Genomic DNA, 27830 nt, shown 5'->3' with positions numbered 1-27830 from the left:
AACAGCAGTCGGAGGAGACGTCCCTGCTCGTCCTAGCGCTTGGAGAGCTCGTGTGACAGCCAGTCCAGCCCGTCGTACAGCCCTGTGCCCTGCGTGGCACACGTCGCCTGCACGTACCACTGCGGAACGGGAGGGAGAAGACAGCGATGGAGTCGTTAGGGTTGGAAAAGATCTCGGTGTTCATCACATCCTACCACCAGCACCATGCCCCGCGGAGCGGATCTCAGAGCCACAGGATCGCTGAGGTTGGGGAAGACCTCTAAAACCATCGGGTCGGCCCATCCCAACCAACCCCGGGGTGGGATCATCCCACCTCCACCATCCCCTCTTACAGGATCGTTGAGGTTGGAGAAGACCTCTGCAATCAAGTCTAGTCGTTGACCCATCCCAACCAACCCCACTTATAGGATCACAGAGTTGGTCAAGTTGGAGAAGAGCCCTATGATCATTGAGTCAACCATCATCCCGTCCCCGCTTATAGGATTACAGAATCATTAAGGTTGGAGAAGACCTCTACAACCAAGTCCAACCATCATCCCATTCCCACTTATAGGATCACAGAATGATTAAGGTTGGAGAAGACCTCTACGATCAAGTCCAACCATCATCCCATTCCCACTTATAGGATCACAGAATGATTAAGGTTGGAGAAGACCTCTACGATCAAGTCCAACCATCATCCCACCCCCACTTATAGGATTATAGAATATATATATATCATATAATGGGTTGAATTGGAAGGTACCTTCTTAGGATCACAGAATCATTTGGGTTGGAAGGGACATTCACAGGATTATGAAGTGGGTTGAGTTGGAAGGGAGCTTCATAGGATCATAGAATGGGTTGAGTTGGAAGGGAGCTTCATAGGATCATAGAATCATTTGGGGTTGAATGGGACCATCATGGAGTCATAGAAACATTTGGGTAGGCTTGGACCTTCATAGGATCATGGGATGGGTTGGATGGGACCTTCATGAGGTCATAGAATGGCTTGGGTTGGATTGGGCCTTCATAGGATCATGGGATGGGTTGAGTTTGAAGGGGCCTTCATAAGATCATTTGGTTTTGTTGGGACCTTCATAAGGCCACCGAATCATTTGGGTTGGAAAGGACCTTCCTAGGATCACAGGACCATTTGGGTTGGGAACCTTGGAAGGCCACACACTCCCACATATTGCAGTGGACGGGGACATCAACAACTAGATCAGGTGCTCAGCCTAACGACGACTCAAATCACCACCAGCTTCCATGGGAAAACCCGGAGGCATTACCTTCAGAGTGACCTACGGCGTGCGTCGCAAGCGTCCTCCCACCCATCTTCTCCCTGCAGCTCCACTCCCTGACACCCCACCCTCCTCCCACCCCGCGTGGGTCCCCACGCACTCACGGTGCGGCTGCGCAGCGCCTGCAGCCCCAGCTTGTCGGTCAGCTCGCTCACCGCCATGGCGTTGGGCATGTCCTGCTTGTTGGCGAAGACCAGCAGCACGGCGTCGCGCAGCTCGTCCTCCTGCAGCTGCAGGGGAAGGGCTGGTGAGCCTTGGGGTGCAGCTGAGCCCTGGGGAGGGTCCTCTCAATCTCCCCTCCTCGGATCGGGATTGAGACGGCTCAATGGTGAGTCCATCATCTGAACCCCATAACGAGGGAGCAGCCCAAGAGCCCCACGCTTTGGTTCTGATAGGATCACAGGGTGGGCTGGGTTGGAGGGGACCTTCATGGGGTCATAGAATCGTTTGGGTTGGATGAGACCTTCATGGGATCACAGCATGGTTTGAGTTGGAAGGGACCCTAGTAGGGTCATAGAATCATTTGGGTTGGATGGGACCTTCATAGGATCACAGCATGGTTTGAGTTGGAAGGGACCTTCATAGGACCACAGAAACATTTGGGTTGGATGGGACCTTCATGGGGTCACAGAATTATTTGGGTTGGATCGAACCTCCATAGGATCTTGGGATGGGTTGAGTTTGAAGAGACCTTAATGGAGTCATAGAATGCTTTGGGTTAGAATAGACCTTCATAGGGTCATAGAATCACTTGGGTTGAAGTGGACCGTTGTAGAGTCACAGCATGGTTTGAGTTGGAAGGGACCTTAGTAGGGTCATAGAATCATTTGGGTTGAGTTGGAAGGGACCTTCATAGAGTCACAGAATGGTTTGGGTTGGGAGGGACCTTCATAAGGTCATCAAATCATTTGGGTTGAGTTGGAAGAGACGTTCTCCGTCATAGGATGGTTTTGGTCGGAGGGGACCTTCATGGAGACGTAGAACGGTTTGGGTTGGAAGGGATCTTCGTAGGGTCATCAAATCATTTGGGTTGGGAGGGACCTTCATAAAATCTCAGAATGGTTTGGGTTGGTATAGGTCTTTGTAAGATCACAGAATTGTTTGGGTTGGAAGGGACTTTTGGGGACTCGCCAATGCTGTTGGAACTGATAAGCTATCTTGTCATCCCGTGTCAGTGCTTTTCCACCCTTCTGCCAAAAAACATCTCAGAGAAAACATTGCAAAACAAAGGTATGTTTGACGGGAGCCGCTCCAGCTCCACCTCTGAGGAAGAAAACAGTGTAAAAATGGCCTTGGAGGGAAGGAAGTTTGGGGAAGATGCCATCGCTGATCGGTCAGGACGACACTGCCGACTTCTGAGACCTGTGGACAGGTTGAGCCCCTCCCCCCACCACAGGGACACCTCCGTGGTGAGAGGGGCCGTGCTATTCACATTCTTGGTCAACCTCACGTGCATTGCAGACAGCAATCCCAAAGAATCCATCACCTTTTGCTTCAATCACCTGCACCATTCGCTACCCTAGGGATGAGCATTCCCTCCGGGCCGCATTTTCTAAGAGAGCCCATCTGAACGTGACCAGAAGTGTTGGGTGGTGCATTACCCACGTGCCCATCATTGTGATGCTTCACACATCAAATCTAAGCAACTCCCTGCCAGCGACTTGCTTCCCCCTTGGTTGTGGGGCTCAGTGACCTCTGAGCTCCCAGCCCTCCACCAACAACGGGGATGGAGCAGCACGACAGCGTGGCGCTCCCCAGCATTTTTTGGGCTGCTTTTCCCCTTTGCAACTGCTCCTGATGGCTGCAGTCTGATCTTCAAGCCCCACTCCCAGGGGGCCCCGATCCCATCACCAGAGCGGGTGTCCCCCCACCCCTCTCACCATCTTCTGCAGTTCCTCCGCAGACTCCTGCACTCTCTCCCGGTCGTTGCTGTCCACCACAAAGATCAGACCCTACGGGAAAAGCCAAAGCGCAGCAGGCTCCCACTGTCCCCCCCATCTCAGAGCCTTCCTCCCCACGGGGAACGCCCTGAGGTCCCATCCGGATGGTCGGATCCGGTGCTGTGCACACATACCTGCGTGTTCTGGAAGTAGTGTCGCCAGAGGGGACGGATCTTGTCCTGGCCACCCACGTCCCACACCGTGAAGCAGATGTTCTTGTACTCCACCGTCTCCACGTTGAACCCTGGAGGGGTGTGGGGAGCACCGTGATGGGGGTGCGTCCCACCTGCAGCATCCTCACCCACCACTGCCCTGGGGTGGCCGCCTCCAAAAGGCACCAGGAGGGATTCTGAGCACCTCCTGCTCTGAAACCTCACCCAGCACCTTCATCCAGACCCTGCTGGCTCTCCAGCTCCAGCAGCACCCGACTGCCCCACGGGAACCCACGCTGTGACCCCACGATGTCCCCCCACCTCCCCATCCCCCTGAGCAGTGCCAGCACTCAGCCACGTCCCAGCACAGCGATCTGTGCCCAACGCATCGCCACGTGCCAACGCAACGCCGGGGACAGCTGGCAGCAGTTCGGGGTGTCGGTGCACAGTGCCGGGTGCTCACCGATGGTGGGGATGGTGGTGACAATCTCTCCCAGCTTCAGCTTGTACAGGATGGTGGTTTTACCAGCAGCGTCCAACCCCACTGCAACGGAGACGTGGTAACACCGGCACTGCCCCCATCCCCATCCTCATCTTCAATCATCTTCATCTTCACCCACACCCTCATCCTGACTTCATCTCCGTCTTCTACCCCATCCTCATTCTCATTCTCATCTTCATCCCATCTTCATCCCCATTCCCACCCCATCTTCACCCCGTCTACCTCTTCACCCTTATCTATTTAGCCCCATCCTCATCCCCACCTCCATCCCATCCTCATCCTATCTCCATCCCTATCCCATCTTCAACTTCACCCACATCCTCATCCTGTCTTCATCCTTATCTTCAACCCTACGTCCGTCTCATTTTCATCTTCATCCCCATTCCCAACCCCATCCTCATCCCTCTCCCATCTTCATCTTCACCTGCATCCTCCTCCTGTCTTCACCTTTATCTTCGACCCCATTCCCATCTTTTCTTCATTCTCATCATCATTCCATCTTCATCCTCTCCCCCATCCCAGCTTCATCCCCATTCCCAACCCCATCCTCATCCCATCTTCATCCCCATCCTCATCTCCATCCCATCCTTATCCCAATCTCATCTTCACCCACGTCCTCATCCCATCTACCTCTTCACCCTTATCTTCAACCCCACCTCATCTCACCTTCATCCCATCTTCATCCCCATCCCCATTCCCACCCCCATCTCCATCCCATCCTCTCCATCCCATCCTCATCCTCATCCCAATCCCATCTTCATCTTCACCCACATCCTCTGCCCATCTTCCTCTTCATCCTTATCCTCAACCCCATTCCCATCTCATCCTCAACCCCATCCCATCTTCATCCCTATCCCCATTCCCACCCCCATCCTCATCCTCATCCCAATCCCATCTTCATCTTCACCTGCCTCCTCATCCTGTCTTCCTCTTCATCCTTATCTTCAACCTCCTCATCCCATCCCATCTTCATCCCCATCCCCATTCCCACCCTCATCATCCCATCTTCACCTGCATCCTCATCCCATCATCTTCATCTTCACCTGCCATCTCGTCTTCCTCTTCATCCTTATCTTCAACCCCATCCCCATCTCAATTTCATCTTCATGCTCATCCCCATCCCATCCTCATCTTCACCTGCACCCTCAGCCCATCTTCATCCTTATCTTCAACCCCACCTTCATCCCCATCCCCTCCTCCATTCACATCCCCATCATCATCATCCCCATCCCATCTCCATCCCCACCCCCATTCACATTCCCACCCCCACCCCCACCTTCCTCCTCACCATCACCTTCATCCCCATCCCCCCCCCTCACCCCATCCCCATTGTCACCTCCACTCCCCTCCCCGCCCCCACCCCCGCTCTCACCCATCAGGATCCGCATCTGCTTCTTGCCGAAGATGCGGGAGAAGATGGCAGACACGGTGAGGCCCATGGCGGCGGCGGCGGCGGCGGCGGCGGCGGCGGGCGGCGGCGGGAGGGGCGGGAGGGCCGCGCCGGGGCGGCCGCGCTGCGACCCCAACGCGTCCGCGCTCCGCGGCGCCGAAGGCCCCGCCCCCACCGCGAGCCCCGCCCCCCACCGCGAGCCGGGGCCGGAGCGCCAGGTACATCCAGTCACGCCCCCAACGTCGCCGTTAGCCCCGCCCACCGTCTCGATCTGATTGGCGGTCGGAGCGGAAGCTGCGCGTGCGCACTGAGCCTCTTCTCCGAGCTTTTGCTTTTTGCGCATGCGCAGTGCCGACGGGGTCCTCCGCCTCGGGGGGGGGGGTGAGGCTTGAAAGGCGCATGCGCGCTGAGCATCGGAAGTAGTTCGCTGCGATCTGCGCGTGCGCAGTGGGTGCCCGGAGCCTGCGGCCCCAGCGCGGCCTTCCCTAACTCCCGTCTGGGGCAAAGGCATGGAGAAGTTCGGCATGAACTTCGGAGGCGGCCCGAGTAAAAAAGAACTGCTGGAAACCATTGAATCGCAGAAGAAGCAGCTCCTTAATTACCAGGCTCGGCTGAAGGACGTTGTGGTCGCCTACAAGAGCCTCATCAACGAGAAGGAAGCGTTGGAAGCCAGCTTGAAAGTGCTGTCCGCGTCTCACGAGGCAGACGTCGTCCTGAGCGGTGCTCAGCCCGCGCCCGCCTCCAGCTCTTCCTTCACTGACTGCGCTGATGACAAGAGCTCGGTTCACAGCGAGGACAGCGTGGGGACGGCCGCCAGCGCAGACACGGCCGGCACGAAGGGCGAGCCGGGAGCTGAGGATGATAAACCCACAGCGGCCTGTCTTAAATCGGACGAGACCAACGGTTCGGAGAGCGGAGACGTGCCCTGTGCTCCCGGCGAGGCTGACAAGCGGGTGCTGCAGCTGAAGACACAGCTGGCCACTTTAACCAGCGCTCTGTCGACGGTGACGCAGGAGAAGTCCCGCATGGAAGCCTCGTACCAAGCCGACAAGAAGAAGATGAAGCAAGAGCTGGATGACGCCGTTAAAAAAGCGCAAGGTGAGACCGACAGGTTGGAGACGGAGCTGAGGTGCGTCCAGGAGCAGCTCGCCGAGACCAAAGCCCGCTTGATCACGCAGCAGCACGACCGAGCCCAGGAGCAGAGCGACCACGCTGTTATGCTGAGAGAGCTGCAGAAGCTGCTGCAGAGCGAGAGGGCTTTGCGACAGGACGCCGAGCTGAAGCTGGAGGAGACCAGGGAGGTGCTGGCCGGCCGGGTGTGCGTGGCCGACCGCGTGGAGGGCTATGAGCTGCAGATCAAGCAGCTGAACCAGGAGGTGGAGGACCTGAAGGGAGAGCTGCAGGCTGTTCGGGAGGAGAGGAAGAAACCAGACCCCCGGGTTCAGGATCTGCAGGAGGAGATGGCCAACCTTAAGAACCACTTCCAAGCGCAGCTGCTGCAGGAGATGAGGAAGGTAATTGCCTGGCTGGGCCCTAGAGCAGCCTGCTGTAGGGGGTACTGTGGCAGCAGCTGGAGCAGAGATTGAGGCTGGAAGAGCCCGAATTCTCCTTCCCTGCTGCATCCCACAAAGGCTGACAGATTTCAGATACGATTTCCATCATTTGATGGAGTGATATTCCCCGAGGAAAATAAAAGCTGTTTGTGGGGGTTACGTGGTGCGCGACCTCTGCAGCATCACTCGGTTCTGAGCAGCAGCTGGATTTGGGAAGAGAGGCCCACGCTCCAAACCACTGTGTCCTCAAGCACGCTCTCATTTCCCTGAAGAGTTAAGGTACAGTTCAATCACTCTGAAAGGGAAATAACTTCCCCCTAGGTGGAACTGTGAGCGGTGAGGCAGGTGGGCTGAGGATGAGCTGATCCCAGAAGCGTTTTGGCTCAAGGTGAGGACTGAGGTGCAGTGCTGCCATCCCGCTTGCTCTTTAGGCAGTCAGATCTCCATGGCAATAGTAGCTGTGAGCTCCAGGTATTTGCTGTAACTACTCAGGAACCACTGAGTTACGTTAATATCAGCGCACCAGAGCGTAGCGTTGTTGAGGTAAATTGCAGTTAGGTGTAGGAAAGCGTTAGGGCACGCATCCCGTGGCTGATTGAGTTTGCTGTCATAAAGATGGGCATGTGAGAGTGGGTGGTGGGGGATTGTTTGGAGGATTAGGGGAAAGGGTGTCCCTGTGCTTGCTTGGAGTTGTTGAGAGCAGAGTGAACTGCAGAGCTCCCTCCTGGAGTGCTGGGGTGGTCTAACCTGGCTGCATCTCCTCGCTCGCAGAGCGCTCAGGCGGAGGAGCAGCTCCGGCAGCACGCCCAGATGGAGGAGCAGCGCGTGGCCGACCTGGAGGGGCAGGTCTCCGAGGTGTCGGGGCTGCTGGGCACCTACGAGAAGGCCAAACAGAAGGACCAGATGGTCATCCAGAAGCTGAAGGACCGCATCGTGCAGCTGGACCAGGAGAACAAAACGCTGGCCATCGCGGCCTCCAGCCGATCCCCTGCTGACGTTAACGTGGAAGAAGCCAATCTGGATGTGAACGTTCTCAAGGATAAGATGGAAAAGCTGAAGAAGCTGCTGAAGGCGGCAGCAAAGAAGAGTCAGCCCACGCTGGACATCGAGAAGCTGTGTGAGCTGGAACTGCCAAAGGGCACCGAGGCCGGGGATGGCGAGAAGGCCACAGCTTTGTACTATCAGCAGGAGCTGAAGCAGCTGAAGGAAGAGTTTGAAAGGTACAAAATGAGGGCACAAGTGGTTCTGAAGAACAAGTCAGCCAAAGACGGCAATCTGGCCAAAGAACTGGAGGAAGCTCAGGAGCAGCTGGCTGACCTGAAGGAGAAATACGTGGTGCTTCAGCTGTCCTCCGAGGAGGTGGAGAAGCAGCACCAGCTGGACATGGAAGCCAAGAGGCAAGAGTTCTCCCAGCTACAGCAGCTGCACAAGCAGGAGCTGGAGCGCTGCCAGCTGGAATACAGGGAGCGGGCTCTGAAGCTGGAGGAAGAGATGCACAAGCAGAGGGACCGGGCGCTGGCAGTGCTGGCTGAGAAGGACCAAGAACTGGAGCAGCTGAGATCCGTCATGTTGCCTTACGCCGGGCTCCAGGGCTCCAAGAACTACACGACTCCGGAGTCTGACTCTGTGAGCGGTGACCCCCAGGCTAACGGCTCCGCAGAGATCCTCCCCCAGGCTCTCCACCTCTCCACCAACGCAGAGCCCACCTTCATCCTGTATGCGGAGCAGCTGGCCCGCAAGGAGGTGGAGATCGTGGCACTGAGGAAGCAGAAGCACAAGCTGGAAATGCAGGTTCACCAGCTCCAGGAGAAAGTCTTGGTGGAGGAAGAGAGGCACCGGGAAGAGGTGACGGCACTTCAGAACGAAATCCAGAAGAACTTCAGAGATAAGAGCAGGGAAGGAGCCAACCTGGAGTACCTCAAGAACATCGTCTACAGGTTTCTGACGCTGCCGGATTCCCTCGGCCGCCAGCAGACTCTCACTGCCATACTGACTATTCTGCACTTCAGCCCAGAGGAGAAGCAGGCTGTCAGGAAGCAGTCGGCTCACAGCAGCTGGTGGCTGTCGGGGAAGAGATGAGGTGGTCGTGGGTTATCACCTCTGGCTGGGGGACTGCTGATAGACCCTGAGGTTGTTGCAGCAATTCCCTGCGAGCCTGGGAGGAGGAGGAAGCCTTGGTGCACTGTGGCACAGCCAGTACTGGCATTCCTGCTCTCTGCAGCTCTGCTCGGGAGCTGCTGGCTCCGTGCTGCTCAGCCCTGTCTTGGTGGGAAGACATCTGCACGTGCATTTTACACCAGGTTGCGAGGGCAAAGCCAGGTCTGTGTGTTTTGGGTGTGAGTGGGCGCTGCAAGAAGGGTCAGTGGGAACAGCAGAGGGGACAGCTCAGGCAGTGCTTCCTCACTGCACGGGGAAAGGGGCAGCCCCACAGCACATGAGCTGCCAGAGGAGGGTCCTCGTGCTGCTGTGGGCTCCCTGCAGCTCTCACAGCTCAGTTCCTCCCCGTGCTCTCTCTTTTAGCCCCTTCTCCTGACTCCCCTCCATCCCTCGGCCCTTCCTGCACATTTCTCCCTCTTTTTCTTCTCTCCATTCAGCCACCACCCTCCAAAATAAACTTGAATATGTATTTGATGCCTAACTTGGCTGCTGTTTGGGGACCTGTGGTCGGGGTGGTGAGCAGAGTGCTGGGACAAGAATGGGGGGGGAAGGGGGAGAATGGCTGCAAGCTAAAAGAAAGGAGACTGAGGTCAGATTGGGTGAAGGACTCCCCCCTATGGGGCCGCAACCCCAGCCCTGCAGCCCCATCCCTGGAGGTGCCTGAAGCCACAGGTGGGGCCTTGGGCAGCCTGAGCTGGGGGGTCCTCAGCAGCTGTTTGGTGGCCACTGGGACTCCCCCACCACGAGGAACGTGCTCACGCACTGTCCCAATGAACAAGCAGAACAAATTGCGTTTGGAGCTGCAATAGCTATCGCCATTCACACACCTGGAGCTCCGCAGCTGAAGGTGACACACGCAGGAGGTGAGAGCTGTGCTGGTTCCACTCGGGGCAAGTGCACAGAAACAGCCCCTGGAGGGGCAGAAGCAACGCGAGCTCCGTGCACGAGCTCAGCATCCCCGCAGAGATTCCTAAAGAAATCCATCTCAGACCCAAAACCAAGAAACAGTTTGGCTCGATTTCTTTTTTTCTTTAGCTATTATTTTCTACTATACATTAGTGCTTCAGTCCACCACAGTCGCACGCACCAACTCTATGTACACAATATACACTGTACAGGGAGGGCTGCTGCTAAGGAGCGCGGTGCAATGCATTGCTACTGGGCAGCGTGGCCAAGGCTCCTCGCTCCTCTGCTGCTTCCAGGCCCCGAGGCAGCAGGAAACCAAGCAGCCCCCACTGCCCCTCTGTGCAGCTCCTGGAGCAGGAGAACACAGGATGGATTCTGTCACCTCCACCACTTACTGACATCGCCCCGACCCCGTGGGCTGAGGCTGAAGAAAGCAGCTCACCTCTGCTCCCGGGTGGGAAGGAGTTTTCCAGAGCTGCCTGCAGAACAGGGGCCCATCCTGAAAAGCATCGTGTGGGCACGCCGGGGCGCTGGCTGAAGTTGCAGATGGTGAGACTGCCCGAATCTCCACCGTGTTTTAGCAGCGAGTGGGCCGACCGTGTCAGACACTCCTCACTGCCCAAAGCAGAGCTCCAACTCTGCACGTTACCGGAGCGCACGTAACTCGATTTTTCCAAGCAGAATAAATTCCAGTTGGAGACCAGCTCCTCTCTGCCGAGCTGCAATAGCTGTCACCATTCACACGGCATCTGCCCTCTCTGGAGAGCTCTGCTCCGTGCAGATGCACCGACCCCTTTTTCTCTCTCTCTCTGCCTTGGAGATAAACCAACTTTCCACGTCCAGCAACTCAGCCTCCCACTCCCATCACAGCTGAAGCTCTCGCTGCTATGAGTCAGGCTGCTGAATGGGCAGCAACTATATCTTTCCACATCGTTTCTACACGGGGAACCAGCATCCCTCTCGTTAGCTGTCCTGAAAACAGCTCCCCTGTACAGGGCTGGTCCTGCTCCTTCCAGGCAGGATGACGGCATTGGGATTTTGAGAGCCCAAGCACTAGACAAAGATGGATGTGCATACATGGGCAAAAGATGTTTTGCACAGCTTATCACGTGCTGCTGAAAGCCTGGCTGCCGCTTTCTGACCTACTAACAGCCACGCAGGAAACTGTTTTTCATTTACAGGCCCCTAAATCCAGCTCCTGGCAGCAGAACGAGGCAGAACAGCGCACGTGGCTTCCCATTTCTGCTTCAGTTCTGATCTGTGTGCTCAGAAATCAAACGTGCTCCTCTCAGAAGATCCCGACGGGGCCACGGTGGCTGGATCAGGGAAGAAGTTTCCTTTCTGAGCAGCTGCTCACAGCATGGGAGGGCCCTTCCTTCTGCAACAGTCCCTCAGCACTCAGTGGTGATGCAGCACCGCCTGCAGATCCTCGGGCAGGGAGTCAATGACGGTCTCAATGTAAAGGCCCACGCGCTGCAGGGTCTCCTCCTTCACAGGGAGGTGCTGGCACCTGGCTCTTACCTACAGGAAGGGAGAGGAGAGGAAATGAGGAGTCCTGAAACAGCTTCGAGCCCTCTTTTCTGCTTTTGCTGTTGGCTGAGCGAGCCTCACGCTGACTCTGCTAAGAGAAAACTGACAGGAAACTGCCACCCGGGCCTCAGGCTGACAAAATCAGACAGAAATTTGCATCTTCTCACAGGCAACCTCCAGGGATTCGCCACTGTCCTGTTTACCAGTCCTCCAAACGAGGGAGGAAGAGCACAGCTTTCTGAGCCCCAGCTGCTACCTTCATCTCTTGGTCCCTCCCTGCCACAGGGATACAGAAAGGGATGAGTGCAGGAAAACCTACCAGCTTCTCACGGAGTTTTAGCACCAGGTCTACGATCTCCACTTCAGACTTGTCCTTCATCCAGGCCACGATGTTCTACAGAAAGAGAAGAACAGTTTCCTTCAGGGTCATTTCTTTTTTACAGCAACTTTTCTGTAAAAGACAACCCTTAGCAAAGCCTGAAATAAAAGCGAGGAGGAGGATTCTCATCCTCTTTCATAACTCTGCTCGCAGCACTTAAGCCTAAAAGAGCAAGACAGAGCTCTCCCCACTTTTCTGCCCACGACAGCATCAAGCTCTTGCCTGCAAGAGAAGAATCAAGGAAAGATGCAGCAATACGCTGCATTTGGAGGGATGCATGCAGGGATTTGATTTAGTAGTTGGGTAGGGATAGTGATAGGAGGATGGTTGGACTAGATGATCTTGTAGGTCCTTTCCAACCTTATGAACCTACGCAGATGGTGCAGGGTCCCCCTCCTCCAGTCAGCACTCTGCATCTCGTGCTGTGCTCTGAACTTACATTTATTTGCCAGAGTCAGGCCTGTTAAGAAAGGAGACAGCTTTGGCATTCCCACACCACGCTTGAGGACCTGCATGGCTAACCAGTGAAGCAAGCACTGCAGCTGAAGGCGCACTGGGTGGGATGCCAGAGCTCCCGGAGCTCAGTTGTAGGAATTGCACCAGCAATCACTGCTAAAATTCCTACCTATTTTCAAAAGGCATTAAGGGAACCAGCAACAGATGACGTTTCCAATCTGGGACTCTCTTGGGTTGGGAAGGGCCTGATGAATGAGAAATAGTTGATAGGAGCAGCCAGAGCGGGTTTGCACTGGCTAAGCCGGTGGGGGGGGGAACACTAACAGCACTCGTGGGGGACAACAACACCTCTGCACCCAGGCACGAGGCACTGTCCCCACTCTGGCATCAGCAAACATCTGAGGAGCACTCCCGTCTAAGAATTGTGGGCCTGGTTTGAACACCTGCAGCTGGAACGTACCGCTTCACAGATGGCCTCCAAATGAAGGGCTTCCAGCTTCTGGGTCATTTCCTTGTGCCTCTGACGGTACCAGCCATCAAAGTTGGGAGACCTGAAGAAACGCCTGCAGACAGCAAGGTGACGTTGAGAAGGGGACAGAGAGGGATCCCCAAGCAGTACACATTTCCCTTCCCGCTGCAGCAGACGTGGGCATTTTGATTTGGTGTCAACTGCTTATGAGCTAATGAGCTCTTTTCACATCTCTTCTCTTCCATCAGGCATTAGCATGATGCAAGCCAGCAGCCTTAGCAGATTGTCACCAACAGAGGGACAGTCCTGCCAGTCTCACGCCTCATCAGCTCAAGCCTGAGCTGATTTGAGAAGCTCTGCTCTTTGCCCTTCTTATTTATCTAGGACCACTTCTCTGGTGGATAATTAGGATGGCCCAACCACAGGAAGGAATTCACACTCCTCCGCAGTATCTCCCTTAATTTCCCCTACTTTCCTGACATTGAAAGCTGTCAGCCACTTGCTGGCATGGTCCTGTGCCCCCCAAAAATTGGTCTTTGCATCTCTCCCAGTGAGGGATCACCCAAAAGGGGTGCAGTTTCTGCCCGGTGAGGCAATAAACCTGTTTTCACACAGGGAAGCAGATGGGGCAGCACTACTCCTCCCTTCATCTCAGAGCGTTACAGAACCTCAGAACAAAAGCAAAATAGGATTGAAAAGCTGTTAACAGGAAGGCAAAGGTTGTGGCAGCAGAGGAAGCAAGCTGAAGAGGGCAAAAGGGAGCTGGGTGCCAAGTGCTGAGCGCTGCTCTTCGCAGCTCTTCCACCAGCGGTGGGGATATCTTTGATGCTGTGTTTCGGTGCCCCCTGCTGGGACTGGGACAGCCAGCTCCTTCCCCCTTCTCTTTTAGCCCTCCTTTAGATGCTCTCTGATAGTTTTACGTCCTTGTGATGCTGTGGCACCCACCCCGCTCCCAGCGCCGCAGGTGAAGCTGCACAGAGCACAGCAGACAGCCCCCTTCCCTCATGCAGTGGCAGTGCCAGACCTGGGGCACCCCAGGGCACGCTGCTGGCTCAGACCCAGTTTGCCACCAGGCAGAACACCCAGATACCCTATTTCAGGATTTTTCACACTCATTTGATGTTCGTTATAAACTTCACTGGCCGTTAAGGAGACGGTGTACGTCATTAATGAACTCGTACCTGTAGAGACCTAACCAGTCACCCTTAAGGACACAGGTAAGCTGGGGACCAGCGTGCTCAAGGGTCTTCATGAAGTCATCTTGCCGGAAGGGACGAATCTGTGGTGGATTCTGTGCAACAGAAAGCTCACGTTACCCACACCCAGAAGAAAACAGGGGAAATCGAGGTCTGTATCTGCAATACGGGGGGCTGCACAAGACAGATTCAGAACTATAACTCAGGAGGAATCAGCATCTTAACTGGCCTTGCCAGCAGAATTCAAGTTAGATCAACAGTAGCCGAGCTTACTGCAAAACAGGAAGCATCTGTCCTCATGTTTGTTTCACCTTTTTTTGTTTTGAAGGCGTAATAACCCTCTTCCTTTAACGAGGGAAGTTCACGCGGCGTATCAGAGCACGCCATCAGCATGTGGCAGAATCCTACCCAACCCCCCAGCCAAAAGAAAGCAGAAGGGACTGAAGGTTGAACTTACTTTCCACGGAGTAATGGCCCTCTGCAGAGGCATGAGACTTGCAATGTAGTGCTCCTAAAAACAAACAGATGTTGCAACAGTCAAGGAGCCCCTTGCACGGTCACTGAGCACTGTGGGCTTCTCCACTGCGTCACAATCCCTGGCCTCCTGCTCTCCCCCTTTCCCTTTATAGTTGCATTTTACGTGAGCCTAAGCACCCCAGGCTGCTTCCCACCACAAAAGCACACGCTGCAAGAATCCTATGCAGGACACGAGAAAAGGTCAGGTGGGAAGAACCAGGGCTGGGGTTGGAAAGGACCTCAAAGATCACTTAATTCCACCCCTCCTGCTGCAGGCAGGAAGCCCTAAAATCCTACAAGGTGATCTGTTGTCTCATTCACTACACCCTACCATGATGGAGAAGAGAAAGTGAAGGAGCCAGACACGTGCAGCTGGACGGTCACCAATAAAGGGCTGCCAGCTCTCTAAGGAGACTGGATCAGGAAGGCCCTGAAAGTAAGCACGGGATACAGTCTGCCTCAGGAGAGCTGTCACCACGAGGACAACCTCCTGAGCTCCACAGCAGAGCTGCCCAGCACGGAGATCTTCACACTGGCACAGGTTTGAGTCTAGCACTAAGAGGAAGGGGAAAGGTTTGGGCTCACGTTTCTTCATCGCTTTTTATCTGCTTTGACTACCTGGGGAAAAGAGCCAAGGTTTGGCATTGGAATCAAATCACGGGGCGGGGGGGGATGATTTCTGCATTGCAGGAGCAAACAGCCTGCCTTCAGGATGCTTGCTGTGTACCCAACCTGCAGATTTTTGTGCTAATTACTGAAACTTTCCAACAAGAGACATTCAGAGCAGAACACCTCCGTAGTGCCACGTCCTGAACCTCATACAGATGATGCTCAAATGCAGGTGAACGAAAGAGGGGCAAGTGCCAACTTGTCACTTGAGCAAGCATCCCGCTCCCTCCCCTCCACACCTCCCTGACAAGTCTGTGCCCAACTCACCAGGGGAATAATGAAGCTCTGGGTGAGCTCCAGGAGGTGCCGCCTCAGAAGGGCGCTCTGGACTTCAGACGGGCGTTTCCGCTGGATGCCCTGCAAGCACAAGCAGGGCGTTCACAAAGATGCTGTTCTCTGGTATGCAGACAGACACTGGGTTTGCAAACTCTGCAGCTGTCAGCAGCCAGTCCAGAGTCACTCTGGAAAGTGCACCGCCTGAAATACGCATTGCACTCGGCGGTTGAAGACAGCGCTCACGTTTTCATTACACAGAATCTGTTTCTTCAGGCTCTTGGTTCACTGAGGATTGTCCTCACTGAGGTTATCGTTTCTGACAGTGTTTCATCGAGCAAAGAACCCTAAAGCTGGCCTGAGAAACGCCTTCAAGCACACTCTAAATCATTACACACTGAAGATAAATCTGTCTCTGTCTGCTAAACCAAGCTGTCACCAACCCCACGCGTGACACGGAACCAGGGCTGCAGCTGCTCACCTTTAGCAATCTTTTTATCAGAGTTTTGTCTTTGTGAAGAAACGTCTTATAAGACGTGTAGATTCCTAGGTTGGAAAAGAAAGTGATGTTAGAGAGAAATTCTTGCCCACGAATCAGGAGGAGGCACCAGCACGTGGTGCAGGGAACTCACGTCCCCGGCGCTGCCTGACTGCGTCACAGGGTTGATTACAAACATCCTAAGCAATTCGTGACAAAAAACGACCAGATTGCCGAGGCACAGCAGCGTCCAAGGGCACTGCATTACCTCGAGGACCTTCTTATCCTGCATTTATGGCGAGCTAAACTCACTGAGGTTGGCCTTTGGCCAGGCCTGAGACGTGCAGCAAGTGAACCGACAGGAGCTGCATCCAGCTAAGCAAGTTCCTTTGAGTTCCGCTGCATCACGAAAGCAGACGCGATACTTAAAAGCAAGAAAGCTAGAATCTGCTCCCCAACAGCGAAATAATTAGCTCAGTGAATGCAAATCATCCTTTTCAATCTCGGAACAGAGACGTGCAGCTTCTCCCTATTAGCTGGGGGATGCCCTTACAGGGGGCCACGCAGCAGATGGAGTGTGAGGACACCAAGATGTCCACCTATTGTGACACCAAATGTGTGTAATGCTCACGTGTCTGCAAAGCCACTAACCCCCCCCCGTGTGGAAGGGCAGATAGAATGAAACCACGCTGACAAGAGGACGTACCTGGTTTTGTGTCTAGAGTTTTTAGTTTAGTTAGCTTCTTCACCTTGACTTGCTTGGGCAGGTCACCTGGGGAGGGACAGGAAAGAACTCGTTCAGGTTCTGATCTCCTCTCACAGCCACAGCACATATGAGCTCCGTTCCACCCTTACCTGACATTTTGAGCTCCCCAACTCGAAGGATGTGTGGCCAGTGCTGGAGTGTTTTGATAAAGAAAGGGTTTGTGACTCCCACGACAATGTTTGGCCTGGAAAGAAGGGAAAGAAAGAGCGCAGAACTAAGTTACCCTTGGGGTTTCCTCCATGCACACAGCAGCAAGTGGGCAGCACGGGTCTGTCAGCTACTTACGGAGCTTGTGTCCTGGTGGTGTATTCCTTAAATTCACTGTCATGGATAGTGAAATAGGGACGGTAGTCACAGCAGTACCTCAGGGGAGCAAGGCAGCTGTAACAGCAGACAGAACAGCCTCACCAATGAGGAACGTGTGTTTACAACGAGTCCATATCCAGGAGCAGCGTTTGGTCCTGCCAGAGGTAACACTTCAGAGGAATACTCATGTTTGGGTTGTTTTTTTTTTGCTAGAGTTCAAAGCTGAGGAGAGAAAGCTCCTCAGCAGCAATCCCAACAGCAGGGACTCCCTTTTACTCTACTATCGGCAAAACACGAACAGGACTGTTTTGCTGTGCTAATTCTTCTCTTACATGCTTTCACAGGTGCACCAAACCTAATGCGACGGACCTCCCAGAAAAAGCACATCTGAAAAACTGCCAGATATTGTTCTTATCTTTATCTGCATCTCAAACTGAGGGCGTTACCTGGTGAGAGCCAGAACCAGTTCGGAAGAAACTGTAGGGGACGGGGCCATCACAACAATGGGCTCTCCCAGTAACATCAGCTCCCATAACATCTGGATGTGAATTAGCACTGGCTGGAAACACCTGTTAGTGAAAGAAAGAATGACAAACAGTTCAGAAAAGACCAGAAGCTATTGTCACATAAGCAGATATGCCCGTGGGCATTTGAAATCTAGAACTGATTTCTCGTATCCCACAACAGAATGCCAAGAGTCTTGCTCAACCATCTTATATAGGTGCAAAGGAAATGCTTTGAGCCAGGTAAAGCAACCTGTTGATCACATTGATTCCAGTACGTCTTTTCATCCAAGCAAAATAAAATGCATGGGGCTTGCATATATGTAAGTATGGATTAGGATAGTACCTACAGTGTTGAAAGATTTGGTTCAGAGTATGTGCTTCGGTGCTTAAGCTCATCACCAGCTGAGATCAAGAAAAGAAACTCTCCTCTAACAAGAGCACCAGTGGATGCGTTAGGGATCCTCCATCCATCACTATGATCTACGGGACACTCTAAGCAGGGAGGACACAAAGCAGATGGAGAAGAGAGGGCCGTGGGGACAGTGGCTCTCACCTGAAGAGATCCAGTTCATGAATGCTTGGGAGAACCAGTGGGGCTGGTAAGAGATTCTAAATGAAGAAGGAAAAAAACCAAAGAAGTCCGACACCGTTGTTAAATGGAAGCATCCTGACTGAAATGTCACCTAAACTGATGCATCAAAACAGCTCCCTCCACAATGAGCATAAAATTTAAAGAATTATATCAATGCTTGGAGATATGAGCCAGGAATAGACCTAGATTAGGTTCAAATGGATTTCCTTTCTTAGATGAGAACTGAGAATCCCTTCTTTTCAAGGCCCTCCTCCATAGCTACTCCTTTACTTTCTGGAGCTTCCCCTGGCTGAAGGCAGAGCTCAAGATACAGACACAGGCAATAAGTGCTGGAAATACAGCTACCAAAAGTTCAGAGCTGTGTAAAAGACAGACAATAACATTACTCAAAGGAGAGGGGAGAAAAATGAAGAGATGAACAGGGACCAAAATCAAAGCCGAACCAAAGATGTTCCAACCACAAACACTATGAACACAACACAGAAGACCACAGCAAAGTGCCACAAAGACCTACTCACACACTCATTCCCAGGAAAGAAAGTGAATAAAAGCTGTGGAAACAGTGCTCGTGTATAACTTGAGGCACTGCTCAGAGTCCTGTTTTGAAAGACACGGGCATGAGAGAATGCAGTTTGTACCAACTGGGTTACTCAAACTGAATTGATCCCACGCCAGCGTGGTTTCAAATGGGACAAGGCTCAAAGAGTTGCAGTTCTTCTACACCCTCCTTTCCTAACAGTCCTTATCCAGCCCATCAGTGGCTCGTGTCATGCCACACTTCATCTTACCTCTTGGTTGAACTGCTTCACTGGGCTTGACCCTGGCTTATCCACCCTGGATGGGATTCTCACCTAGTCCAGAACAGACAGCTTAATCAGGGAGACAGAACGAGCACGCGTGCACAATATACTTTCTCCTCTAAAAACCACCCTCGTGGAAAGCTTTCTCAATTTCCATTTCTAATTGCACTGTGGTTGAAAGCAAAAAATATAGAATCTAGAGCCAACAGCAACGTGAACATCCAGGAGGAAAGGGAGCACGTGTTCCCCTTCCCAGTCTGCTGCTGAGTACCATCCATCAGCAGCACGTACCTGAATGACAACCCCCATCACTGGGAGGTTCAGTGTCTGTCCCGGCACCGGAGGCGGCCACTGGTCGATCTCATTGCACACTGCAGGGATGCAGACAGAGAGAATGGGTTAAGCAGAAAGCTACTGCAGCTAACTCAGCTGGTCACACGAGTTCTGCCCATTTATTATTGGGGATTATATGACATTATCCCGATATATTAGAATTATTATTCTGAACCATCACCCCGGGCTCACGCGTCCCCCTGGCTAGCTGCAAACAAACCCTACATCAAATAACTGCTCAGGTTTAGATCAGATGCTAGATTTATGCCTGCACTGCTGCTCCCAGGGCACACCCAGCAGCACTGCACCGTTGGCAAATCACGATTAAGCTGAACAGTGCAATGAAGGCATAAACAGAGATGTCACATTAGCAAATTTTCCCCCTCTCTGGGAATACATCGTACTCGTGACTGACAGCATCGCCTATTGGGACTGTCAGACACTTCCCATTAATGCACCCTTTGCAGCTGTTTGTAATTTTGACAAGCCAGGCATTTGGATCCAAGTCTTTTCCCTGCTGGAATTTGTTTCAGAACGGATTAATTTCAGCTGTCTTTCAGGAACCTCCTGTTAACGCCACGGAAAGATTTCAATACGTGAACCATCCCTCCTCGATCCCACTGCTCACCTGCCTCCAGGCATGGCTCCAGTTTGTCAAAGTATTCCGGAGCAATCAGCTGCAGCAACGACTGGAACAAGTTCACATAGGGAAGGCGTGACACCAGCACCAGAGACTGGGGAAAGAAAATGGATATCAGGAGTCAGAGCGCCAGCGTTGTGGCCATTTCTGGCACTGTGTATGCCTGTACTGCTTCCTAGAGGGCTCTGCTTGAGAACCAGCATCAACAACATGAAGGAGCTCAAAAGCAGCACTTTTGAGCTGGGTTGAATCTCCTCCCAGCTGAGCCTTCAGGTTCCGAGGAGTTTCTTAATGAATAAGCACAGCTGACAGCTTCTAGAAGGGAGGTGCTGCAAGTGAGATGGCGTGAGTTGGTGATCTAGCAAAAAATCAACTGCAGGAGAAAATACATCGCCAATAGGTTCAAAGCTACTGACATAACCAGAGCAGACAGAGAAGTGCAAGAAGCAGACAGACAAAACCGAAATTAGGCAGACAAGATAAAGGAACGCTGGGGAGGGGGAATCGCAGAATCGTTTGAGTTGGAAAAGACCTTTAAGATCAAATCCAACCATCCACCTGACACTGCAAGTCCAGTGCTAAACCACTGCATGGGAACTGTTGAATCACTCAGATTGATCACCTGAGGTGAGCACTGAGTCAGCCACGGGAGCACGGGTGAAGGCAATGCACCTGTGTGACCCGAAGGGGTGGAGTCTGGCTCCACCTCTCCCACACCTCATTTAAGACCACCACTGGAGAAGGATCTCTTCCTGGAGGTTACTCCTTTGGAGTTTCCACTGTGAGCCTGGGATGTGGGTGAGCATTCTATCTCTTTTTGATGATACCCTTTCACTGCAGTGATCTTTCTTGTTGTATGTCCTGGCTGCCATACTATTTGAACTGCTTATTCTGTTGACTATACATCTGTTAAACATACAACCACGTACTTAAGTGCCATTTCCAAACATTTCTTCAGTACGTGCAGGGATGGAGTGCCATCCCCAGGCAGCGTTCCAATACTTGGACGCCTTTCTGGGATGAAATCCTTCCCAATTTCCAATATAAACCTCTTTGGCACAACATGAGGCTGTTGCAAAATAATGATAATTTATTTCTAGCAATGATTTTTTTTTTGCTTTTTTTTATGATGCACATATGCATATTGCTTTTTTTCCCCTCAAAAGCATCTTTCCCAATTCAATCCCTTTGGGTTATTTGTTGCTACACTGATTATTCTCCTCCTCTGATTGTTACAGAATGCATTGTTTAGGATGCAGTGGCTATTTCTGCAATACTCATCTGAATGCCTTACTTCTGAGCCAGAGTTTGGCCACCCAACGTTAGAAAAAAAAAGCTATCCAACCATGACAGCATGCTTCACTGAGGAATCCTATGTGCCCCCCTACTTCTGGAAGTCTGCAAGAGAGCAAGTTATGGCCCACGTTATGAAGGCTCCCCAGTTCTTTTAACGTGATCCCTGTACTGGAGATGAAGAATCTTGTTTCTGTATTAAAGTGTCTCTCCAAGAGAAACTCTGTGTTGCTGCCTACAGATGACAGAAAGCACAGAGGCCAAGTAACTGCAGGGACAGATGGAGCACCCCTTCTCCAGCAGGTGACCAGGCAGATCTGCCACGAAGCACTGTTCGAAGTCCATCTCTTCTGAGGTGAAAGATCACTCCTGAAAGAGCAATTCTATGGATCCACAGTGTACCTTCAGATGGAAATATTTTCCCTCTCTAGGGAGAATCTGAACTCCCTCTCTGTCTCTCATGCAGTTACCAAACCCATCTGCCTGAATAATTCCAAGTGCTTTGCTACATACCTATACTGAAATACACGTTTAATTTCATACTGTTTTTTTCCATTGTCTGTGTTAAAGGGATTTATGCTGAGAGATGAGGCTTGTGAGGTAACAGCAGCATCACCACCAGCAGCAAGAAGCAGTCAGCCCAGCAGCAACCATCCCAGATGGCTACTGGGGAGAAAAAAGATTAATGCAGCAAGAATAACAACAAGAGCAGGCTTGTGGGTTAATATCACAGACAGCACTGTCTGAGTATGTCCCCTCTCTGTCTGTAACACCAGAGTACATACTGAAGGAACTATTCCAGTACTTCAGGATCTCGTGATTCAGACAGCAGGTCACCACTCATGTGATTAACACACCATGGCAACCACATCCAGGTCTGTTTGGAGTTACACTTTCCACAGATTCCTCTTCTCAGCGACCTTTGCTGCTTCCTGCAGAAGCGCTGTGGGTGTCACGTAGGAAGTGGTGCTATTTTACAGCTATGGATAGGTGCCTTTTTACAGCTACGTACCAGTGGGGAGCAGCAAGCTATCTGGTTTCAGTGCTCACCTTCTGAAAATAACCTCTCTTCATCGAGCTGTCCTTGACTTGCCTGAAGTATACGTAACCAAAGTAATGCGCTGACTCCCGCTGCAAGAGAAACAGCAGTGCAGTTATTGAGAGCACAAATACTGGCATCCAGGGCTGCCCCCAGCCCTGACCAGGCAGTAACCCTCACTCCTACGAGCTGATCTGAAGGCCATCTGCTTCAGCAAAGGAATCAGCAGTGCTGAATGCATCCCTACCTCTGCATGAAACAGGCAGAGAGCTGGAAAACCCATAACTAAGGGATCAGGTATCAGTGCTTGGGTAGGGATAACGCAGCCAGCATGCAGCAAGCCAAAGCACAGACATGGGACACACCTGCTTCCACACGTGTAGGTCCCGTGCAAGCTACTGCCTTGCCTCAAGCAAACACGTAAACATCATGCTCTCCATGGACAAGGATGTCCTTGCCTTGTGTATGGGAACCACTGAATCACGGCCTGAACCACTGAGGTGAGCACTGAGTCAGCCACGGGAGCACAGGTGAAGGCAATTCACCTGTGTGACCAGCAGGGGTGGAGTCTGGCTCTACCTCTCTAGACCCAATTTAAGGGCTGACCACCACTGAGGAAGGATCTCTTTCTGGAGATCACTGCTTTGGAGTTTCCTACTGTGAGCCTGGGACAAGGGTGAGTGTTCTCCTTTATTTTGATCACCTCTTTCCAGCGTGATAATCTAACTATACCATCTGTCAAGTATCTCAGCTATTCATTCTGTTAACCATTCACCTTGCCTCACACTAATGTGCACAGGCAGCCGTGCACCCTGCTGGATGCCAGCTGGGTCCCACCATTTCTCCTTCTCTGCCCAGACAGAGCCACACTGCTTTAACCTGGGCTCCTCCTGCTTCAGCTCCACCTCTGGGTGCAGTTGGATTTTAAACCCAGCAGCTCCACTGCTTGCTTTGTAGGGTTATGGAGAGTGCTGAAACACAACCCACCTGCAGTGTGAGGGGTGCTTCTCTGTTGTACTCGCCATCGTCCTCGTAATGAGCAGTCCTCTGTCCCCCAGACTGGCGCAGGCGAAAGCTGAACTGGGTGTCTCCCAGGCCACCTGAGGCAGAGGAGATTGCAGATGCTCAGTGAGAAGTTTCAGCAAGGAGAAAGATGGGAATTGCTCCAATCCAAAGCGTGAGACAGGAAGAACTTGTAGCTGGATGCAAGAACCAGCATCACTAAGTCACACCTCACCAAGTCACTGCTGGGAAACCTACAGCCATCCCGAGCAGCTGCAGTGACTGCTTCTCACCTTACACTGAAAAAACCTACAGTCAGCCTTAATTCAGGAGCACACCAATGCTGACTGAAGCAGCAACTCCTTGCGCAATCGTTTTAGCAGATGAGCTAGATGAGAACTGCAGCTGGGAACCTCCCAGGTTATACAGCATTGCTCACCAAGAACTCAGCAGCAAAGAAACAAAGGGCATGAAGGCTTGGGAGCAGATAGGATGGGTGGGAGAACTGAGGTCAAGCACTTACAAAGAGATCGGTTATGAGGGAAGAATTCAACGTGCCAGAGCTCTCAGAGCAAAACCCAAAGTGAAACAGACCGAGGTGCTATAGAGGGTTAAGGGGCATGCTTCCTTCCCACCACAGAACTGCAAGGATTGCTGTGTCTGTTATAAAAGGTAGAAAATAACTGGCTTTCATCAAAGGAACGCCGAGTTTTCCCTAAGCTCTCAGAAGCTCGTGGAAGGATATCTAAAACCATCAGAACTAAGCTGGGCAAACAGCACAGGAGCCAGCCTGGAGGACACCAGTATTCATATGAATTAACACAAATCCTACCGCATCCCCTCGGGTTGATAAATGCAAGATTTGGGAATACCTGCTGCAAAAGCATCCCCTCCCCATCTACTCCTTTTCGCTGAACACACAGATGCTGACAGTTAGCAGCTGCAAGCCTCAGGAGAACTGACCCTTTCTGACTCTTTTTTTATGTATTATTTGCATGGGTGAAGTACGAGTGTGAAAGCACTTGGGGAAAGCATCTTGCCACCCATTAGATCACGGATCTATACCCAGAGAGCAATCAAAAGGACAACAAGCTTGTTGAGGCCTCGGGGCTGGGTGCTGCTTGGTGTCACACTGCTGGAAGCCACAGCCCATCGTTGCTGCTGCATCAGATGATGACTCACTCCTTCCATCATGAACCCATTTCTTTCCTAGCAGTGCCCACAGGCAAGGCCAGCAGATGCTACCTACCTGAGTAGGAGTCGGGGAAGGACAAGTAGCAGATACTCGTCTTCTGCAATAAGCAAAAAACACAGAGTGAGCAAACCTCCGTTGCTGCTGCACAGTGCTTTTAACAAGAGAAGGAACAAAAAAAAATAGTCCTCACCTCTTTCTCTGTTAATCTGAAGTCATAAGGATACACCAACTGCAAAAGAGATGAGTCAGTGAGTCAATCACTGCTCCCTGTGGCCTCTGTTTATAGGCATTGCTTCCATGTAGAAAGGGATGTATCCAAGAAGTGGGTGCACCTACAGGTGTAAAATCTGACCGGACGTGCCCAGTGCACTGAGCCTTTCACTGTATTTATTGCAGCAAATCTGGAGGCAGGCAGAACAGCTCCTGTTCGCTTCGGGCACGAGCTGAGCGCTCTGTGCACACCGTGCCCCGTGGTCCAGCTGAGAACCAACCACTGAATGCAAACTGCTGCTTTCCCACAGCAGGACAGGGCTGCCCCACTGCTGCTTACAGTGAGGGATACTGCTCCCTGAGCCCGGAGAGCATTAACACCCAGCTTCACAGCTACACACAACCCTACAGATTGCTCCAGACCACATCCTGTTCAGAAAGCATTGGGTTTTGCATTATTTCTAAGTGTTGTTTGCAGGAAGGTCACTTTTTGCTTTGATTTTTTTTTTTTGATTCTTGCTATGAACTCACGTGCAATTCACTACAAACACCAAACTGTTTTGAAGGAGCAAGGAAAGCTGGTGCTCTGAGCAATAATGAGAAGGCAAATGGGGAGGATGGAGCAAGAACAGCTCTGAAAATGAAGCTCTTATGCACAGATCAGAAAACAATGTGCCCCGCTCACACCCCAAGCCTGGCACAAGCCACAGCATCTATCAGAGCTGAGGGTAACACGTTTCTTGGCTCTGAGCACCTGGATGGTCAGAGATGTTGCTCGCAGCGAATACAAATCAGCAATTAAAAATGACAGCAATTAGCCTTCGGTTGGAGCTCCACTGAGAGGAGAGAGCTGAAATGATGCTGGAGCAAACTCCTCCCAATGGCAACCAGGGAAATAAACGGGGTTTTCTCCCATAAAGAAAATCCTGCCCTGGGGATGGGCCCCCCCCCACAACACTAGGCACCTGCTCCAGTGCCTCACCACGCTTGCTGTGAAAGACTTTCTCCTTATATCCAACCTAAATCTCTTTATGCTTGAAGCCATTTCCCCTCCTTCTACCACCACACACCCCGCTGAAGACTCTGTCCCCTCCTTTCCCCTTTAGATACCGAAGGCAGCTCTCAGGTCACCCTGCAGCCTTCCCCTCTGCAGGCTGCACAGCCCCAGCTCTCATCCTGCCCCCGTAGGAGAGCTGCTCCACCCCTGGGATCATTTTTCTGGCCCTCCTCTGGATGTGCTCCACCAGGTGTACATCCCTCCTGTGCTGAGCCCTCCCCACGTGGACACGGTGCTCCAGGTGAGGTCTCCCAGCACAGAGCAGAGAGGGGCAGATCCCCTCCCTTGCCCTGATGCCTGTACTGAGTTTGAGGCAGCCCAGAGTGGTCATCTCTCTGGACTGTGAGGCCACAGTGCTGGCTCACATCCATCCTCCCACCCACCAGTGCCCCCAGGTCCTTTTCTGCAGGGCTGCACTTCATCCTTTCATCCCCCAGCTTGCATAGGTAGCAGGATTTGCCTCAGCCCAGGCACCAGATCTCACACCTGGATCTGTTAAACCTCACAAGGTTCACCTGGGCCCACTGCTCAGCCTGCCCGGGTCCCTCCAGTATGTCACCAACACCCCACAGCTTGGTGGGGTGACCACCACTCCCTGGACTTGACCCCGCAGCCAGTTCTTCATTCCTGCATTAGCCTATGGTTTTTTATCATGCACCCTTGCTGGTCTGTAAATACAACGTACAGGAGCCAGGACTTGCTCATTTCAGGCTGATGATTTATCTGTGCTGACAGATCACTGCACAGAGCACAAGTCACATGAACTTAAGTCAGCTCATGGGAGCTGATAAATGGGAGAATGGCTTGGTACAGGGGCAAAGAATGATAGGATACAGGAGAACGGCTATAAACTAAAAAAGGGAAGACTGGGGTCAGATGTGAAGGGAAATCCTTCCTCCAGAGGCAGTGGGGCTCTGTGAGAGCCCCACCCCTGGGGGTGCACAAGGTCATAGATGGGGCGCTGGGCAGCCTGAGCTGGGGGTGGACACCACTGTGGGGCTGGGATGCCTTTCCAGCCCAATCTTTCCATGATTCTGTGACATCTCCAGTCCTGAGATGGTCGGGTCATCCTCTGCAAACATCCCCTGCAGATTCAGCCAGGACCAAATCCCACAGGTCAGAACCACAGAACCCAGAAACGTGCAGCCCGAAGTCCCAATCACACAACGGCCTCTGCACCGCTGCAGCAATCTGTCTGCGTGTGGGCAGACCCGACCTAAACAACAACAGGGACATGGGATAAGCAGAAAGACCAACAACACAACAAGGACTGGCAACAGTTCCCACCCATAGCGGCGGGCAGATGAGATAATGGGTAAGAAAGCTCCTTCATGGGGAAGCATTAAAGCGTAAAGGCTAATAATTATGATGATTATTATCCTAGTATTCCTATTCTTTCTCTTTTTTCTGACTTCACGGAACAGAATCACAGAGCACGTGGCACTTCAGTCCGCAGCAGACACCTTTATTTTCACGCCCCGTGGAAACAAACGCAGCCGAGCGTTTCCACGCAGAGCAGCAATGGGCTGAGCCGGCCTCCGCCACTGCCCGCCCCGTCAGAAGATTCAGCACCCACGAAGTCCCCATCCTTCAGAAACCGGTGCCAACCTCTTCGGGCCAAGCAGGGCGTGAGTCCCGCAGTTATGTAACGCCAGGGAGCTTAACTCCCCGCACTCAGCCTGACACCCGCTCCCCTCCTCCGATGCTGCACGTTCTCAGGGGAGCAGCAGCTCTCAGCCTGCCCCACCCCCACCCCCTCCTTCTCCTCCTCCTCCTCCTCCTCCTCCTCCCCCCCCCACAGACCTCGGGCACCACGCACAGCCGCAGGGAAAAAGGATAACGGGATCACCGCTCCGGCCCACGGTTCCCGCTCGCCCTCCCCACCCGTGGGCCGACCCCGCCTCTCCCCTCCCCCCCTCGAGCCCCGCACCTCCATGGCCTGGCCCAGCTCCAGGTCGAAGGTGACCACGCACACGCAGTCGAGCCAGGCGGAGAAGCGGGCCCAGGGCAGCGGCGAGGCGGCTGCGGGCCGGCGGGGCCGGGACTCGGCCCGGCACAGCGCGTCCATGACAGCGCCCGCTCCGCCCGGCCCGGCCACACCCCCTCGCCGGTTATGCCCCGCTCCGCCGCGCAGTGCCCCTCCGCGGCCCGGAGGACTCACGCCCGACTCCAGCCCGTCCGCCTGAACCATCGAGACGGCTCCGGCGGCGCAGAGCGGCCCGCGGCGGGGTGTCATGGCGGC

At 53.0% G+C, this 27830-nt stretch overlaps 3 protein-coding genes across 4 annotated transcripts; 1 reads left to right on the top strand and 2 right to left on the bottom strand.

Annotated features, from left to right (window-relative positions):
* ARF5 (ADP ribosylation factor 5) lies at positions 1-5357 on the bottom strand. Its single transcript, XM_065741681.1, has 6 exons — positions 5250-5357; positions 3839-3919; positions 3358-3467; positions 3164-3235; positions 1388-1513; positions 1-119 (listed from the first exon to the last, which is right to left on the bottom strand). The coding sequence occupies exons 1-6, from the start codon at positions 5314-5316 to the stop codon at positions 33-35; spliced, it is 543 nt and encodes a 180-aa protein (XP_065597753.1). The 5' UTR covers positions 5317-5357; the 3' UTR covers positions 1-32.
* A 400-nt stretch (positions 5358-5757) lies between these two features.
* GCC1 (GRIP and coiled-coil domain containing 1) lies at positions 5758-9294 on the top strand. Its single transcript, XM_065743846.1, has 2 exons — positions 5758-6781; positions 7592-9294. Exons 1-2 carry the CDS (start codon positions 5777-5779, stop codon positions 8897-8899), a joined length of 2313 nt encoding a protein of 770 aa, XP_065599918.1. The 5' UTR covers positions 5758-5776; the 3' UTR covers positions 8900-9294.
* A 1245-nt stretch (positions 9295-10539) lies between these two features.
* Positions 10540-27677, bottom strand: DENND6B (DENN domain containing 6B). Of its 2 annotated transcripts, XM_065743843.1 has the most exons (20): positions 27519-27677; positions 24512-24550; positions 24376-24418; positions 23112-23224; positions 22136-22216; positions 19781-19886; positions 19111-19190; positions 18808-18870; positions 17981-18036; positions 17368-17490; positions 16901-16996; positions 16705-16799; positions 16556-16621; positions 15853-15917; positions 15366-15455; positions 14371-14424; positions 13899-14008; positions 12709-12811; positions 11733-11807; positions 10540-11404 (listed from the first exon to the last, which is right to left on the bottom strand). In XM_065743843.1, exons 1-20 carry the CDS (start codon positions 27654-27656, stop codon positions 11282-11284), a joined length of 1719 nt encoding a protein of 572 aa, XP_065599915.1. In that variant the 5' UTR covers positions 27657-27677; the 3' UTR covers positions 10540-11281. The 2 variants fall into 2 exon arrangements, with proteins under 2 accessions (XP_065599915.1, XP_065599916.1); XM_065743844.1 differs by lacking the exons at positions 10540-11404; positions 11733-11807 and adding an exon at positions 12169-12252.
* Between the last annotated feature and the right edge of the window lie 153 nt (positions 27678-27830).

Source organism: Cyrtonyx montezumae, unplaced genomic scaffold (genome assembly GCF_038088225.1).
Source record: "Cyrtonyx montezumae isolate F1298 unplaced genomic scaffold, pur_monq_1.0 scaffold_3, whole genome shotgun sequence".
NCBI lineage: Eukaryota > Metazoa > Chordata > Aves > Galliformes > Odontophoridae > Cyrtonyx > Cyrtonyx montezumae.
The sequence above is the reverse complement of the archived record's forward strand: the minus strand, read 5'-3'. Positions and strand labels throughout refer to the sequence as shown.